Raw genomic sequence first — 17,593 nt, forward strand, 5'->3', positions numbered from 1 at the left:
CTCATCGCAGGTCAAGGAGGGACCAACCACAAAGGGGACCCCCACACGCCTGCTGCTCCTGACGGAGACTTCCCATCAGGGCCTCGCCTCAGTCCGCTCGCGTCTCAGAGCTACAAGAGGAAGTGCTGACCCTGGCATTAGCACCACCTCAAGTTGTATTTGGCACGAAGTGAGCCTGCATCTGTAAGCTACACTCTCTGTTTACACAAGTCACAATGCTGAACTCTCTCTTCTTGGGACAGGGAGTTCTTTCTTGTGCTGCGAAGTACAGTTCACATTATATGCCTGCTAATAGGTCCATATTTGTTTTTCCTGGTGACTTTTCAGGCTGGTGATCACTTTAATATACGTCACCACGATAAAGTCTGAGGCAGGGTCTGAATAAAAGGGCCGTGTCTCCAGCCTGCCATTTTGGATCTAGACCTTCCCCCTGTATGTCACTGAAGTCCCAGGAACTGGCAGGAGCCTGGCTATGCACCTTCAACAAAAGCCGAAGTGAGACCAGGGGCCCACGCCCCCCCCACCCCCCAGCTAAAGAGAGAAGGCCTTTCAAGTTTCAGCTCTACATCTTCAGGAAGCAAATTAGTTAAAAACATATTCCAACTAAGTCTGCTAAGTATCAATAGTAAATAAGGGAATCTGCCAAAGAAGAAAAAAAAAAATCAAACTGAAGCAACAAGAAGAGAAAAGGCAGTCAGTCCACTCTTTCTGCACTGGAGACTCGGGAGGGGGTGCTCAAGACGGAGGCAGACACCCTCAAATGGACTTGCGCTCAGAGGTCCCCAGCAGTGTTCAACCTCAGCACCTAAAGTATGAAGTCATTTCAACTCAGAAACTTAAAAAAAAAAAAAAAAAAAACCAACAACCTGGAACAAAACACAGGTCAGGGCCAAGGCCAGCATCACCCAGACTGCCCAGCGCTGACACCGGGAGGGGTTCCAGCAGTGGGGACCGGTGCTCTCACACAGGGACCAGCTTCCTACAGTGCATGCACGCTCAGTCGTGTCCGACTCTTTGCACCCGATGGACTGTAGCCCGCCAGGCTCCTGTCCATGGGATTTTTCAGTCAAAAATATTGAAGAACATAACTAATAACAGCTAACATGTACTGAGCACAATCTACCTCTGTGTATTAATCCACTTAATCCTCATAAGGATCCTGTAAGGTGAACACCTGTATTATCCCCATCTTACAGATTTGGAAACTGAGGAACAGAGGGATTACATAACTTACCCAAGAACGCACTGACATCAATATCAACAACCAGGTGTGTGTGTCAACGATACGCACTCACACACACATGTAGGACATGCACTGTCACGCCAGCACTCAGAAATTACCTCTGAAGGCTTTCGATCTTCAGGTCTGGAGCAGGAACTTCTCCCGTGCTGGGATCGGGAATTCTGCGACCAGGTAGTCGACAGGCCTAAAGACACAAATGTCCCAAGAAAAGCAATCAATAAGAGGTACACAAACCACGGAGTGTTCGCAGCAAGGCGCCCTCAGTGCCACCGCAGGAGACGGCCAGTGCCCCGCCGAGCTCTCCCCTCTCCCCAAGAGCTCCCCCACTCCCACCACACGCTCACTTCCCACAGCAAGCCAGCAAGACCACTCCATAGCCAGCGGTCAAGGCCGCTGTGTCACAGCACACTCTCAGAGGGAAGAGGCACTCAAGCGCACCATGCAGCTAGTGCCTTCATCCACAAGCCTGCATTTCTTCGAGGTTCAGAGTCTCACAGTGCTAAGTATAAATCCAGAAGCTTTTAAGAAAAACTTTCAGGAACTTTTTAAACGCTAACATCATTGTGCTATATGCTAAACCCATAACCCAAAACATTAGGAAAAAATTTCTGACTCCACAAAAGAACTTAGCAATTCCTAGAACAGGAAAACTCTGACCTGCCACAGACTAGGGGCTGCAGCCAAATCACCTTTAAAATTGCCTGCTCCCCTCTCCCAGAAAACGCCTGCCGGCATCAGCTCTTCTCTGAGCTCGGAGGACAGGATGCTCTTATCCCATCATGTGGCCCCTTCCCCTGCTAAATCATGGAAACGGGGAGCCCCACCAGGCTGCCTATGTCTCCTTAATGCCACAATGTCAGAGTTCCTCTTGCTCGAGTGTCCCTCCCCAGGGAGGGCTCGTCCATACCCACAGTCTCACCTGGGAGACTGTCAGACCTGCATTCCCACATTAGTGTCCCTCCCAAGCGCCAGGTCCATGCTCCCCTTCGGATCAGACATCAAGTGAGCCCCGGACGTTCCTAAGGTGGGTCAACTCAGCACTACAGTAACTGGGCTCAATATTTTATTCAACCCTGTTTTTCTTCTTCTTCTATTCAAGAGTCATTCTAAACTCTCCTCACTCAGGACACATCCAATTAATGGCCAAGTGGAATGCAGCTGCCCAGGACCTCAGCACCTCAGCCCCTCTCCTCCACCCGTCACTGCCTCCTGTCTCTGGATGCTGAATCACTGCCTGAGATCCGAAACCACCCTAATTACCTGCAGTGTGTCTAACTTCCTAATAACTCTCCTCCATGTCGAACAGACTATAGCACTTCCCATAAATTAACACCACTGCCCCTTCCCCTGAAATAAAAACTAAAACCTGAGGGGGACTGCCATTCTATCAACAAAATCACTTTTCACTCAAACAGGAAACTCTTATCTCTACAGATTCCAGAGACAAGGGACACAATCAAAGCACCCTTAAGACCCTGGGGATATAAAGAAATAGATTCTGCATCTAAGCCTATCATCAGATTTGCCATGACGGAGACTAAGGGGATTGCCAAGCGTCCCTCAACAAGCAAGAGGACTACCACTGATGACCAGTCCTGAGGCTTGTTTACTGGGTCACTGACTGTGCTGTTAGGCCAGCAGAACAGATTTCCTACTGGTAACCATACTGAGTGGTTCAGTCTATACTCTTGAATGAACAAGAAAGTTTCACTCCCACACTAAAAGGAATATTCTGGGCATACTGGGGTAAGTCTGACTTGCAGGAAGTTCTAAATCTGGTCATTATTGGAAAAAGGAAGACAAACCAAATTAGGAACCCAGAGAGGAAGGCGGCTGGGCAGCTCACGGTCTCTAGACAGGCTGTCTTGCCCCCTCCAGTCCCTGGGCCCAGCCTCCAGCAGCCCAGACAGGCTGCACAAGCAGACTCTGGACGGACTGCCCAGGAGCCCGGGGTGGGGGCAGAGATGCAGGGTGGAAAGGGGTGGCCCCTCTACTGTGAATCGCTATCTCAAGTGTTAGGGACAGCCTCCAGGCTGGTTCTCAAGGTTCCATGCAGCTGGCACAGAACTCAATCCAAGGAAGGGGGATCATTTTGAAACTTTTCCTAGGACTGCTTTCACATTCTTGAAAAATGTTGCCTGTTTTTAAAAACAGATATTGAAAACTGCTACAAATTTGGCATCTAATTATATTACCCAAGAGAAACGCTGGTCCACCCAGAAACAGTCTGCTTCTCTTCCTTTTAATTTGCCTAATGCACAAGGAGGAAGAGAAAAATTAATATTAAACTCACCCTGCAGAAAGGGCAAGATTGGGGGGAAAGCTAAGCTTAAATTATCACCAACATAAGAAATGCTCTTAGTTTACTTAGAAAGCCAAAAACCAGAAACCACCCAAATAGCAGCATATCCATACCGTGGGGTACTATCCGGCATTAAAAAAGAATGAGCTGGTGATACCTACAACACAGATGAATGTGGGAATAATTATGTGGAATGAAAAATGCCAGATAAAAAGAGTACATATTATTTCATTTATATAATACTCTGGAAAATATAAACTAATCTATAGTGACAGAAAGTAGATCAGAGGTTAACTGGGGAGAGAGGGAAGGGAAGGATTCTCTTCAGTTTTATGATTTCATGGGTGTAAACATGTCAACATGTATCAAAGTGTACACTTTTAAGTGTGAGCAGAAAATAATTGCTGATTTTCTGCCATCCATTTTCAATAAAGGAGAAGAAAACGCTCTATTTTACTCTATGCAGGTGGTCTGTACAGAACCTAGACTTGGCTGAACAGTGAGAAGCAGTTGGTCCCTCCCTCCCTTGTCCAGCAGCAGATACTTGTTGGCAATTTCCTCCCTCTAATTCACTTTAAAACTATGTAATAACTATTTACAACATACAGTACACCTAAGTCAGTGCTGTGCACACAGCAGATTCGTAATGTTTTAAAAAATGTCTTTAAGTGGGCAAAAATACAGTGTCGCTGTTCAGGACTATCACTCAAGAACTGATGGTGGCAGCTACTAAGAACATACTGCTGTTTTACCTATTAGAAGATAGGCTTTTGAGCTCAAGGAAAATGAGGTCACGGAAAATAAAGCATTAATGCCTTTAAAGACAGCGTAGTGGGGCCACTGCTTCCTGACGAGAACACACCTCCATCTACAAAGTCCACAGGAGGCTCCAAGCAATGCCTGATATCCCTACACGAGTTCTCTCTCAGCCACGTTCACTCTGGTTCTTCCCAGACCATGATCCAAGCAGAAGAATTCACACTAATTAAAAGTTATGATGTAGAACTTTTTAAGTATGTTGGGTTAAAAAAAAATCAGTATTTCTAACACGAAAGGACTAGGAGACAACGATTTACACTACAGTAAAATGCTGGCCACTCATTAGTCCTGAAAAGTCATGTGCTAAGATTATGCTGGGTTAAATGCTATATTTTGGTTTTGTTTTCAGAGTGCTGACATTTATTGATAAGCTGAGAATATGGCAAGCAAATTTTTTTGTTTTATTTTTTTGTTGCTTTCAGGAGAAGAGTTAGGAACTCTAAAAATTCAGCAGTAACATTTAAAATTACTCACTGCTGATACACAAGATATTATTACCTAAAGTCCACTCTACTAACAAGTGACTTTTAAATTCTTGACATGTACTTTTAGTATCAACAATTAATCTTATTAAACACGGAGAAGAATTAGCAAAAAATAAAGCCTTGCTTTGTTTTATTATCCCCACCTTCCCTTAAAACAGAAACGCAGGGGTGATGAAAGCGACAAAAGGCTCGCAGGTCGCGGCATCACGAGCAGGATCCTGTGCGTGCTCTGCGCTACTCACCCTGCTCTCTGGGTCTAGTCTGCATTTACCTTCACACTGTCTTTTGAAATATGGTCATGCTGTCTTGCCCTAGATCTAAAATAAGGGAAAAACCTCAAGAGTAAATCTAATACATATTGACACACCTCCAGCATTTGGTAGTTCGTGTTAAGCCTTCCAGGTGCTGCAACGCATGAAAGGTTCAGCAACAAGAGTGAATGGCAGGCAGCACAGGTGGGTGCTCACCCCACCAGAAATGCAAACTAGGCAAGAGCCTCACCCCTGACCAAATGGCGCATCTCCTACCTCAGAGCCCGCTCCTAGACCCTAAACATCACACTGGTGTTTTTAGAGTGCTGAACCAGCTTAACAAAATAAGATGCTTAGGACCAGCAAGTACGGAGCCCAGAGGGCCAGTCGGTGTCACAGTAGTGCAGAGTGGAGAGAGCAAGGCGAGGCCAGCCCTGTGCCAGTAAGGAGGTGCTACGGGATGTCCAGTCTGAGACAAGGGGACAGATCTAACACAGCTCCTATTTGCTTGCACTGTGTGATAGAAGACCCGCCTCCCACACCACTGCTCTTGCTACCAGGGGCTGCCCCCGCATCTCCCACAGCCCGACCCCCTTCCCTCCCAACACGGCTTGTTAGCTCTGCGGTTTATCTCCCAAAGCACAAAGCTTGATGGGTGTGTGTTCAGAGCACTGGCCCAGGAATGTTTCAACATACCTGGGCCTCCAACCAACTGACACAAATGTTGTGTTTCATAGTCACCCAGCCCTTCTGTTAAGTCCAAGTCCATGTAGCAGATCAGGTGCTAGTTGCTCCCTGAACCCAAGATGATGCTCTGCCCATCAATGTCACAAGCTGGGTGTGACAAGAGATAAAACCATCTCCACGCGCCTAGGAGACATGCGTACAGCCCACATTCTGCAGTACTTGAGCCAAAATTCCCACATTTCAAGAATTTCTACACAACTCCTCGGTGTCACACGATTCAACTGATGGTGGGAAAGGAGCAAATTAAAGGTCCCGTCACACAGGAATAGAAGCGGAAGCAGAGTTATTAACCTTTATGCAAAAGAGAAACCACTGAGAAACCCCTGAAGACTTGTCAGGAAGGAAACCAAGCACAGTCAAATAAACAAACAAAAAAAAGGGAAAGCAAGTTATTAAAAAATGTAACTAACACAAAACGTCCAAATGAGAAAGTACGTTTCATCTGCTAAAAATTTTGGTCTTTCTTCACTGTTGATCTGTGAGCTGGAGAGAGCCCAGGAAAACAAAAGTCCTCACATAACTTCCTGTTTGTCACTCATCAACCTGCATTGCTAAGTGCAAAATTAGTTGGTTGACTTTTACTCAGCTGTTTTCTGTGTCTTTGTCATCACAACAGAGGGAGCAGAACTTGGCTGGGTAACTGGAAAAGACAGACGTGTTTCAGGGTCAGCACAGGGGTGTGAACCGGGAGACCAGGGAAGGTGTCCGCAAGGTGCCCGGCCCCTCAAGCCCTCGCCTCACCCTGGACCTTCCCATAGGGAGGTCAACATGGCCCTGTAATTTGGGGCATGGGGCAAAAATGGTTCCTAGACCCAATTCCAATACGTGCTTGTAGAAGCTTCTGCATCCTAACAAGCAACTGCCAGGTGCCAGCAGCATGTCCAGGAATTCAACTCAATTCTGCCATGCAGACAGAACTAGATCCCACAGACTCAGTCCCAGCCTCCAAGCCCAGGTTGTTACCTGTGCTTCTGACTGGCAGAGGTTCCCAAGACCCTCAAGTCATTTGTTAGAGCAGCTCCCAGATCTCAAAGAAACATGTTCCATACTAGATAACCAATTTATTATAAAAAAGATACTGAAGGGGGTGAATCAATAGCCAATAAAGAGATAACACAGGACAAGGCCTGGGCACAGGGCACGGGGCGTCCAAGCCCTCTCAGAGCACACCGGTCTTGCCCAGCCACCGCAGGGCCACCACCTGAAAGCTCACCGAACTCTGCTTCATTATGGAGGCATGATTGACTACATCACTGGCCCACTCCATCTCCAGCTCCTCTCCTCGCCCCTGAGGCCGGGTGGAAACACCGAAAACGGCTGGTGGACCCACTGTCGCATTTGCCAAAACCCCTGAAGACGGAGGCCCAAGGACTCAGAAGAAATAAAGCGCTTGTTTCCCGAGGCTGCGCCCTGGCACAAGGCATTAAACTTCCGAGACTGGCTGAGCCACCCTGTCCCAGGAGCCCAGCCCGTGAACACCCCAACGCGGTTTCACCCAGCTGCAAGGCTGGCAGTCCAGGCCCCTGGAGAAAGGCTCCCACAGCTATGCCTGCAGCTGGAGACGGGCTTACACTGGCACAGAGAGTGCCTGTGCACCCCCAACTGTGAGTGCCATGCTGCTAGCCCCTGGACCAAGCTAGAAATCAGAGCAAAGGGCTCCGGCCCAGGCGGCCAGCCGGGCCCAGCCAGGGCTACGTGGGCCCCCAAGCTGATGTCTGCAGCTGTCTCTTCTCCACTTGGACATGCGAGGCGCTGGGCTGGAAGCTGCTGCCAAACTTCTGTCAAAAATACAGGCTGGGAAGGCTGAGGAGTGGCCACGGCACTGACACAGCCCTTGTTATGAGCAAGGCTTCCAAGCACCACACTAAGGGCAGGCTCAGCTCTGGGTACCTGAGTGCAGAGGCAGAAGGCACCCTGCTCACACCCACCATGTGCCTACATGAGAGGATGGTATCCAACGCACACAGGCAGGCTGGTGGCAGAGGCCCACACGGGACAGCAGCCGCCCTCAGAGAAGGTGGAAAGTGTGTTTATGGTGTAGATGTGTGCAGGCATCTATATGACCCGGCATTCTAAAGGTTCTAAATGAGAGCTGTTTGCCACAACCATCACCCACCCTAACGACCAAATCAGCAGGCCGAGACAGGCTGCACAGCCACAAAGTACCACCACATTCCACTGGATCAACCATGACGAGGCCAGCCTGCCTCCCTTCTATCAGCAGCTATCGTCTTCATCCTCTACCACCACCACTCAGTTTCCATGTGGAGCCTAGGGCAGAAGAAAAACCAGCTTTGTGGTCTACCCATTAGCCCTCCAGCACATTATAAATATCTACCTTAGTCCTCCCTCCATCCTGCTTTCTTCAGGAAGACCAGCATAGACACAAACATATTAGCCGGAGGATAAAACCAGCCCATTACAAAGAAGGTGACTTGATGGATACACTTTTGGTGGGGGCTTTGGACACCTTTCTTCCTCCTAGAGCTCTGGGTGAAAAAACAGGTTTAGATGAAGCATCTGGTCTTCTATGGGCTGAACTATGTCCCCCGCAAACTTCTTATGTTGAAACATAACCCCCCAGTACCTCAGAATGTGACTGCATTATATTATTTGGACATAAAGCCTTTAAAATGGTGATTAAAATGATGGGCCCCAATCCAATGTCACTGGATCACAAGAAGGCATTTAAACACAGAGAGATATCAAGAATGCACAGGCTCAGAGAAAAGACCTATGAAGACTCAGTAAGACGGTGGCAGTCGGTCTGCAAGCCAAGCAGAGAGCCCTCAGGAGAAAGCTAACCTGCCACCATCTTGACCTTGAACTTCCAGCCTCGAGAATCATGAGAAGTAAATGTCTGTTGTCTAAGCCACAAAGGCTGTGGGATTCGTTATGTCCGCCGGCAATGATAAATGGAAGGGCCTCTGGACAGCTGACAGGCCCGGACTGGGCCAGGGTCCAGAACTACACTGTCCACTATGGTAATCTCTAGCCATGTGGCTTTTTAAATTTTAATTAAGATTAAATAAAAATTTAAAACTCAGTTCCTTACTTACACTAGAACATCTCCCTTCCATTGGGCAGCTCTATTCCAGAAAGCAGAAGGGTCTAAGTCTGAGAGAACATCACAGGAGAACTTTTTGTGACTGAGCCCTCCCAAGTGGACAAGAGACCCAAGTCAGAGCAAGCACAGACCTACTCCTCAACCAAAAATGCAAGGGAAGAGGCCTCTCGGGGCCTTTCATCAAGCACTGGAAGTAATTCATGAACCCTTCTTCTGATTAGTTCTGAATCTAAAAAGCAATGTTTCCTTTTTGCAATTGCTGCAGGGCAACACTGTGTATCCAGCAAGCAGCAAGCACTTACTGAGTGCATACAACTCCAGAGGACACTTTGACAGGCACCCAAGGTGCAAGAAAGGGATCCCTAAGCTTGTTTTTGCCTCAAGGAGTAAAAAGCCTAAGTAAATATTAAAGAAAACAAGTAGTGAGGGCCGTGAACCAACAAGTACCAAGAAGTTTAGAAGGCATTCCCAACGGCTCCCACGGAGGGGGGTGGTGGGTGAGGGGGTGCAGCCCCTCCACACAGTCCCCTGAAACAGAAGGCCAGCCCCTCGCCAGAGCACTCACTCCCGTGCCTCTGCTTTCCTCACCCAGTCCACGCCCGCCTCGTGCCAAAGGTCAGCTCCCACTGTCTGTCCGGGAGGGTCCCAGCCCTCCCCATCTGGTCACAGCTTTCCCATCACCACCAATTCTCCTCCGAGCTGCTCCATGCCTGCACCCAAAGCTCCAATCAAACTGTGTTTGAGTTCCTCTGTTTCTAATAGCTCTGCTGGCTGTCAGTGTGCTGCCCACAACAAAGCCTTGCTTCCTAATTTGCTGTTTTTAATTCTGCTGCTTTTAATCGCAGGAAGTGAAGAAGAACTAAAGAGCCTCTTCATGAAAGACGAGAGTGAAAAAGTTGGCTTAAAGCTCAACATTCAGAAAACTAAGATCATGGCATCCAGTCCCATCACTTCATGGCAAATAGCTGGGTAAACAGTGGCAGACTTTATTTTTCTGGGCTCCAAAATCACTGCAGATGGTGACTGCAGCCATGAAATTAAAAGACACTTACTCCTTGGAAGGAAAGTTATGACCAACCTAGACAGCCTATTAAAAAGCAGAGACATTACTTTGCCAACAAAGGCCCGTCTAGTCAAGGCTATAGTTTTTCCAGTAGTCACGTATGGATGTGAGAGTTGGACCATAAAGAAAGCTGAGTGCCGAAGAATTGATGCTTTTGAACTGTGGTGTTGGAGAAGACTCTTAAAAGAGTCCCGTGCACAGCAAGGAGATCCAACCAGTCCATCCTAAAGGAAATCAGTCCTGAATATTCATTGGAAGGACTGATGCTGAAGCTGAAACTCCAATACTTTGGCCACATGATGCGAAGAACTGACTCACTGGAAAAGACCCTGATGCTGGGAAAGATTGAGGGCAGGAAGAAAAGGAGACGACAAAGGATGAGATGGTTGGATGGCACCACCGACTCGATGGACATGAGTTTGGATAAACTCCAGGAGTTGGCGACGGACAGGGAGGCCCGGACAGGGAGGCCCGGCGTGCTACAGTCCATGGGATCACAAAGTCAGACACGACTGAGTGACTGAACTGAACTTAACTGAACCTGCCAAAACTTGGAGCACAGAAAAACAACAGTTTGCATAAAACAATTTCATCCCTCAGGACTCCTCAATTTCTGTCTCCTCTATAGGTTTCCCTGGCCCCTCCCTGCTCTGAATGTGTGTCTACATATATTCATTTCCACAGTGCATAGAAAGGCATCTCCAACTGCGTTGATGAGATCCAGCTCTGATGGAGAGTCATGTGTCAAAGACAGATCCTTGTAAACAGGCCTAATACCTTTCCCATCACTCAGCAGAGTAAGCAATCTTTCAAGGTTTCCCAAATCTGATCTGTAATACAAAACATAAGATAATGCCAGAGCTCAGGCACGCTGCTAGGTTCAAAATTTCCTTGTTATCGGAAAGACACTCTTCCCTGGGTCGTCTGTGAGCTTCCCAATACACAGACGCTGTGTGACATTTATTTTGACTGCCTGGAAGCCAACTAACTTCTGGTTCTCAGCTGCACTGTGAAAATATGAGGATGCCAGAGAGCTGAGTCGCAGACAGTAGTATTATTAAATACAGTCATGTTCAAATCCACTGAAGAGCGCTGACTCGTGACCTACTAAAAACCTGTGCTTGATATTTTCACATCACACCAGGCAGCCCATCTCCCTTTGTATCAGGCTGGACTAGTTAATAATTAACTGGCTTCGATTAAGTTCCCTTTTCATAAAAAGCAACTGTGAAGTGCTATAAATGATGTTTAGGAAAAACAGACACACCAGTGACTCTGGAAACTGGATTATTCACCTTTGGACAACAAACAGGAAGCCTGAGGAATGCCACCTGCCTCACCCAGCAAGATAAAGACCGGCAGCATCCCACTCAGATGTGATACTCAGGCCTTGGCTCTTTTCTGACCTCCCTGATACATGAAGCGCCTCAGCTCTTTAAAGCATTACATTAAAAAATCCTGTTTTTACATGGACCCAAACCCTGGTAGGCTCCAAGAACAACAAAGCAGGACTTACTGCCATTGTCGTCAGAATCCTCACTGCTGCTGGGAAGGCGACCTCGTTTCATGATCTCCCCGGGAAACAGCAGGCAGCCTGCAAAGCAATGAGACAGCACTTAACCCACGATGATAATACACAACCATCAAGTTGTGCTTCAGATGGCAGCCCAGGATTTACAGCACACAAAAAGGAAACAATCGGCTTTAAGTAGCATTTGAATTATAAACAGTAAAAAGACCAAAGACACATAATTAGGTGCAATTCTTAACAGAACAGGTTCAAAAAGGAGGGGGAGAGGTGGAGAAATTACACATCAGCAGGTCTCCCAAAGGTGCCAGGCTTCTCTCTCACTCCTGTGACATTATCACTACAACTACTCCGGGAGTCTCTTTAGCTGACTGGCAGCAAGCTCTGCAGAGAAAACCCCATGGCAATGAGCACAGTGCTTCCTCACTATATACAGACTCATATTTTACAGGTGTATTGGGAAGGGTGGTTAGGGACAGGGTATGCCGGGATGTGTGAATATCTACACTGCACTGGGCAGCATTGCTTCTCCAGCAAATACTACTGAAAGAACCCTAAAAACGGAATACCTAGAATTCTAGGGACAGAACAAATGGGACACTGGGAATGCAAACACCTATCCTAGTCATCTCCAGCACCCCAGCAATTCATTCTTATCTAGACTCCTCCCCTTTACTCAGGAGGAAAACTCAAGTCTAAAAGGTTTAAGCGGTGACCTGCCCAAGGTCACATTGTGAGCAGGCAAAATCCAAGTTCACTACCTTTTTCCCAGCTCCTTACAGGCCTTGTCCAACCCAACTCAACCAAATGAAGAAAGCAGTCTGAGCACTCAGCCTACCCAGCCAGCTCCTGCCAGGGAGCTGGTGGTAACAGGCCTCCAGCGCCACAGAACAGAGAAAGAGGGCGGTGGACTGGGACTGACGGCCACCACCCAACTCCTACAGATGACCGTGAGGTTACATTCAGCCAGGGCAGCTTTCTAAACACAACCAAACACCTTTTCCAAACTGAAAATTACTCATCACCTTGACATCTTTAGGGCCCAAATACTACTGCCAGATCGGTAATTCCCAAAGAGAGAGGAGGGCTTTCCAAGTCAAAGTATGGTTGGTGAGCCATCCCCTCCCCGCTCAGCCTCTCGGAAAAGTATATCCCAAAAACTCTCCCTCCCTGGGAACCCCACCATCACAATGTGATGAGTTTCTAAGAGTGGGGCACACAGGAACCCTGTGGGGAAAGAATGTGGAGCATCACTACGCTAGAACAGAACAAGACAGAAACTGCTCTACGAGTCAGAAATAAAAACCCAAAGGTCCGCTCCAAGTGGAACTGGAAAACTTAAGAAAAGCTGAAAGCATGCCATACAATGCATCTGCTCCCACCTTCAAAACAGACCTATATGGTTCTTTCAAACATTCTATACTAAAATCTATACTATACTGAAATCTATACTGAAAATTTCCTTTCTGAGACACTCACCAGTTAAAGTTTGTATGTTTTTACCAAATGATTCTTCAAAAGATGATTAAAAGAATCTCCAAGAGGAAGCCAGGACATGAGTCCTGATCTGGGTCACAGGTAGCATCAACAGTCATAAAATCTACAGCCCCACCCACAGCCCTGGCTTTTCTGCAGAGCCCTCTTCACCCGTAACTCTAACACCCAGCAACCTAGGGCAGGCCCACCCCAGAGAAAGTTCCTCAGTCGGCAAACTCCTGTGGCCCACTGCCCATGTGATTATCCTCCCTGCCCTGTCACCCTCTGCCAAAACGCCAGGTGCTGACAGCTGAGCTGTCCTCTCACTTTCTAGAAGGCACCCCTGTCCCCGCACCAAATGGGGGAGGAGGCACCAGGCAAAAACAGAAAGGCAAAGACCCACTCCTTCCCAGTAACAGCTTCAGCTCCTAAATCCTGCACTGCACGAGAGCTTGAGAACAAGAAAAAGAGAAAAAGAAAGTGTTTCCTAAAGAGGAATTCCTTAAGAGTCACAGTGTGAAGCATCAGGGCAAGAAAAACACAGTCCCCCCATCATGAGCAGGTGTTAAGAACGGTGAGGAGGAGAAAGAAGCTGAGAAAGCCCATAAGCTCTCCCCAGCTAGAAATGAGGCAACAGATGTTGGCTGCATCTTCACTGATTCGGACAACTAGCTTTACCTAAACAGAAGAGTTTGGAAAACTCAGAATCTTTTTACACCAAAATGCTCTCCTCCTAGTGTTCACACACAGCTCTCAGAGAAAGCACATGCTTTCAACAGCCACTATATGCAAAATGCAAGCACTGGCCAAAACGGATGATGCTCCTAACATGCAAAAATACGCAAGCAAAAGGAAAGTAAGAATGGTATTTCCCTTCTAATGAACTCCATTCTCACCAGCCCTGGAAGAGCCTGAGTAAAGGAGGTGAAGTATGCTGTGCGTGCTGCACTTCTCCAGGGAACCTGCACCGTGACGGGGCGCGGGCACGCCAGCATCGCTGCCTCTGTGGCTCTGAGGTACTTAAACCTTGACATCAGGCTGATTTACCTCACCTGGGGTTACTTACTCCATCAAGAAATCAAAGTATGCACATGTTACTGTCTTTAAGACACACAATACAGTGGTTGTAAGCTGCAAACATCTGTCCAATGAAAGCCAATAGAGCAAGCAGAAGGCCCTCAGCATCATTTAGGGCACTCGCTGATTATTATCTAGATGGCAGTAAGATAAGTAATAATCAATTAAAAGGGCTACTTGCAACGCTCCAGAGAAAGCAGCAAGAAAACCTAATAGCATATAATGCATCCCACAAACATCTGAATGTCTAATGCATGAGGAGGTGCTGGAGCACAATGACTGCGTCTGATCTCAGGGAGCTCCCGGTCTAGCTGAGTAGACAGACTGGTCAGCAGGAATTCAACACGGTGAGTGCTCGACAGTGGTCAACACAAGGCTAGAGAAACACATGCTGATGGCGTTGTTAAGATTCTGAGCTGAGTCCTGAAGAACAAAGAGGTAACAAAGAGCGGCAGCACATTTTGGGCAAAACACTGTATACTTATAAAACCTAGCATATTACTCTCCGCAGTGCCTTCATATTCAGAATCTTACTATTTGCTCACTTATTTACTAATATGTATCTCTTCTTGGGCTTCCCAGGTGGCTCAGCGGTGAACACACCTGCCAAAGCACGAGGCGTGGGTTCGATCCCTGGGCCGGGAAGGTCCCCTGGAGAAGGAAATGGGAACCCACTCCAGTGTTCTGGCCTGGGAAATCCCATGGACAGAGGCGCGTGGTGGGCTAAAGCCCATGGGGTCACAAAGAATCATGATTCAGCGACTAAGCAACATCAGCAACAATCCTTTCTTACCTTTCTGTTCAATTGCAAAGGCTCATCATTCCATAATATGTGATCCCAAGTCCCCCTACTGCCCCGCCAGGTCTTCAGCCACCTACACCTAGACTGCTTTAGGCACCAGCCTTCCTTTCTCCATGCCCACGGTTTTCTTTGTTGTTCTGTCACTAAGTTGAGTCCAACTCTTTGCAACCCCATAGACAAGAGCATGCCAGGCTTCCCTGTCCTTCACTATCTTCCAGAGTTTGCTCAAACTCATGTCCATTGAGCTGATGATGCCATCCAACCATCTCATCCTGTCACCCTCTTCTCCTCCTAACCTCAATCTTTCCCAGCATCAGGGTCTTTTCCAATGAGTCGGCTCTTTGTATCAGGTTGCCAAAGTACTGGAGCTTCAGCATCAGTCCTTCCAATGAATATTTCTTTTAGGATTGACTGGTTTGACCTCCTTGCAGTCCAGGGGATTCTCAAGTCTTCATCAGCACCACAGTTTGAAAGCATCAATTCTTCAATGCTCAGCCTTCTTTATGGAATTATTACAGCAAATTAATCCATCCTGTAAGGTGACCTCTCCAAGCCATTTCCTCTGCCAATCTCTCCGTTTCACACTGCAAATGGCTCCAGCTAGAAACCCAGGGTTTCCCACCACCTGGCCCCTCCCTGCTCTACCCAAACATCTCTCCTACCAAGACCCCCTAATCAGCTTGCCTGGCCTCTATCATAAAACACCTCTTTCTTTCCAGCCTCAGCCTCTGCGCCCAGTGCTCCTTGGCCCTTTCCTCCTTACCCATCCATCCCAATCCCATCTCTTCTCCAGGGCTCAGCTCAAAACCACCAAGTACCATCCACCACTCCAACTAAAACCATTTACATTCAGTACCACTCATTTCACCTTTTTCATCTTTTAGAACTTTTTCACTCAGCCTTTTAATGTACTATTTTCTTTAACATGCAATCAACTCCTGCCTTGCATCATCACTCAAATATTTTATACAAGTGTGTCTCTAAAAGGTTATAGTTAAATTCTAGAGAACAGAGATTCTCTTGGATTAAATGTGAAATAAAGACTTCACAGAAATGGGTCTTAAGCAAAACTTCAAAAAAAAAAAAAAAACTACTTCAAAGGGCAGCTACAACCCCCGGAACTCTGGGTCCAGTCCTCAACAGGGCTCTTCTAACATTCTATCTGATTTCATCAAAACTGGCTTCAAAGTGATACAATTTACGGGAGCCTGGAGTGTCCATTTGCCATGAGAAGCATAACAGCTAAGTAGACAAAATACTAATTATTAGGCATTTGGGACTTTGCCCAAAAAGCAAAAAAACTACCTAGGAAACCTGATTATAATATGAACACTGCCTAGAAAGGCCAAGTAAGAGGAAGTCATTGGCCAAAGACCCTGGCTGGATCAGTCAAGTGACAGTCCTTTGGAAACAGGGAGGACGAGCCGAGACAACCAGGTGCGCGTGGTAGCTGCGCAGGGCACCATCTCCTCAGGAAGCACAGGCGACATCCTGCATGCAGACCACTCTCCTTCAGCCTCTCCTGCCACACGTGTTAAAAAGCAGTGGATTAGTTAACATGTTCATTCAATTAAAACTGCATCAAGTTAGATGCCAAAGATATGATGAACAAGGTAGGGAATGGCCCAAAGGGAGATACAGTAAGCAGATATCTAGATAACTAGCTGCAGTGTGGTAACTGTTATGAAGACCTGGGTTCAATCCCTGGGTCAGGAAGATTTCCCAGAGAAGGAAATGGCAACCAACGCTAGCATTCTTGCCTGGTACAGATGACCCTGTTAGGCTACAGTCCACAGGGCTGCAGAGAGTCAGACATGATTGAGCAACTAACACTTTCACAGGATATGTACATGAGACAGCAAGCTGCCTCAAAACCTTCAAATTTATGTTTTCCTTGGACTGAAATTAGGGTGGAGAATCGGCAGGCACTAAGTTAAGAGCAGCCCTTAGCTGAAGGAACCCATCCCCAAGTGGTTCAGGAATTTGCAAGGGAACAAATTTAGTGACCTGGGTGTGGTTCCAGGGAGGCATGACTGGTATGTGACTCTAGCCAAGAAAGAATGAGAAATGACCCTGGAGGACAGAAAGAAGAACTTTTACAAAAGAATAAGATGATTAAGAATTTCAGAATGTTTATTCAGTGCTACACCTGGGAAAAAGACAGATTTGAGGAACTGTCCCGTTATTAGAATTATTCTGTGGTGGAACAGGGACCATTTATCAGGCCATAAACTCTACAGCTATACTAAGGATTGCACCCTAGTGATTTTCATTGCTTATGGTTTATATGCAGAAAGGCTATTTTTTTCAAAGTATCAATTTTGTCCAGTATGTTTTCATTCTTCACTCTCAAGAAGTTCTAGAAAGTACTCAAAGATCTCTACATATTCCTTCTCTGTGTATCACTTAATACATAACTAATGCAGTGGATGAAGGGGGCTTCCCAGGTGGTGCTAGTGGTAAAGAATCCACCTGTCAATGCAGGAGTCAAGAGACTTGAGCTCAATCCCCCGGTCAGGAAGATCCCCTGGAGTAGGAAATGGTAACCCACTCCAGTATTCGTGTGGGAAAATCCCACAGAGGACCCCGGTGGGCTATAGTCCATGGGGCCAAGAAGAGTCGGACACGACTGAGTGACTGCACACACCCACACAATGCAGGATGAATGACTGAGTTCCTGAATGTAAACTCTATCCTATGCTCAACTCAGCTTTAGAGAATGTGAGACACTTC

General features: G+C 47.1%; 1 protein-coding gene across 7 annotated transcripts in view; it reads right to left on the reverse strand.

The window, feature by feature from the left end:
* JADE1 (jade family PHD finger 1) overlaps nt 1-17,593 on the reverse strand; it is a 57,119-nt gene that overhangs the window by 26,273 nt on the left and 13,253 nt on the right. For all 7 annotated transcript variants that reach the window (XM_069557530.1, XM_069557532.1, XM_069557533.1 and 4 more), the window contains exons 2-3: nt 11,494-11,571; nt 1,342-1,427 (exon numbers count right to left, since the gene is read on the reverse strand). In XM_069557530.1, the coding sequence (XP_069413631.1) occupies nt 1,342-1,427; nt 11,494-11,545 (138 nt within the window). In that variant the 5' untranslated portion in view covers nt 11,546-11,571. The remainder of the gene's footprint in view (nt 1-1,341; nt 1,428-11,493; nt 11,572-17,593) is intronic.

The sequence above is a fragment of the Ovis canadensis genome, chromosome 17, assembly GCF_042477335.2.
Source record: "Ovis canadensis isolate MfBH-ARS-UI-01 breed Bighorn chromosome 17, ARS-UI_OviCan_v2, whole genome shotgun sequence".
NCBI lineage: Eukaryota > Metazoa > Chordata > Mammalia > Artiodactyla > Bovidae > Ovis > Ovis canadensis.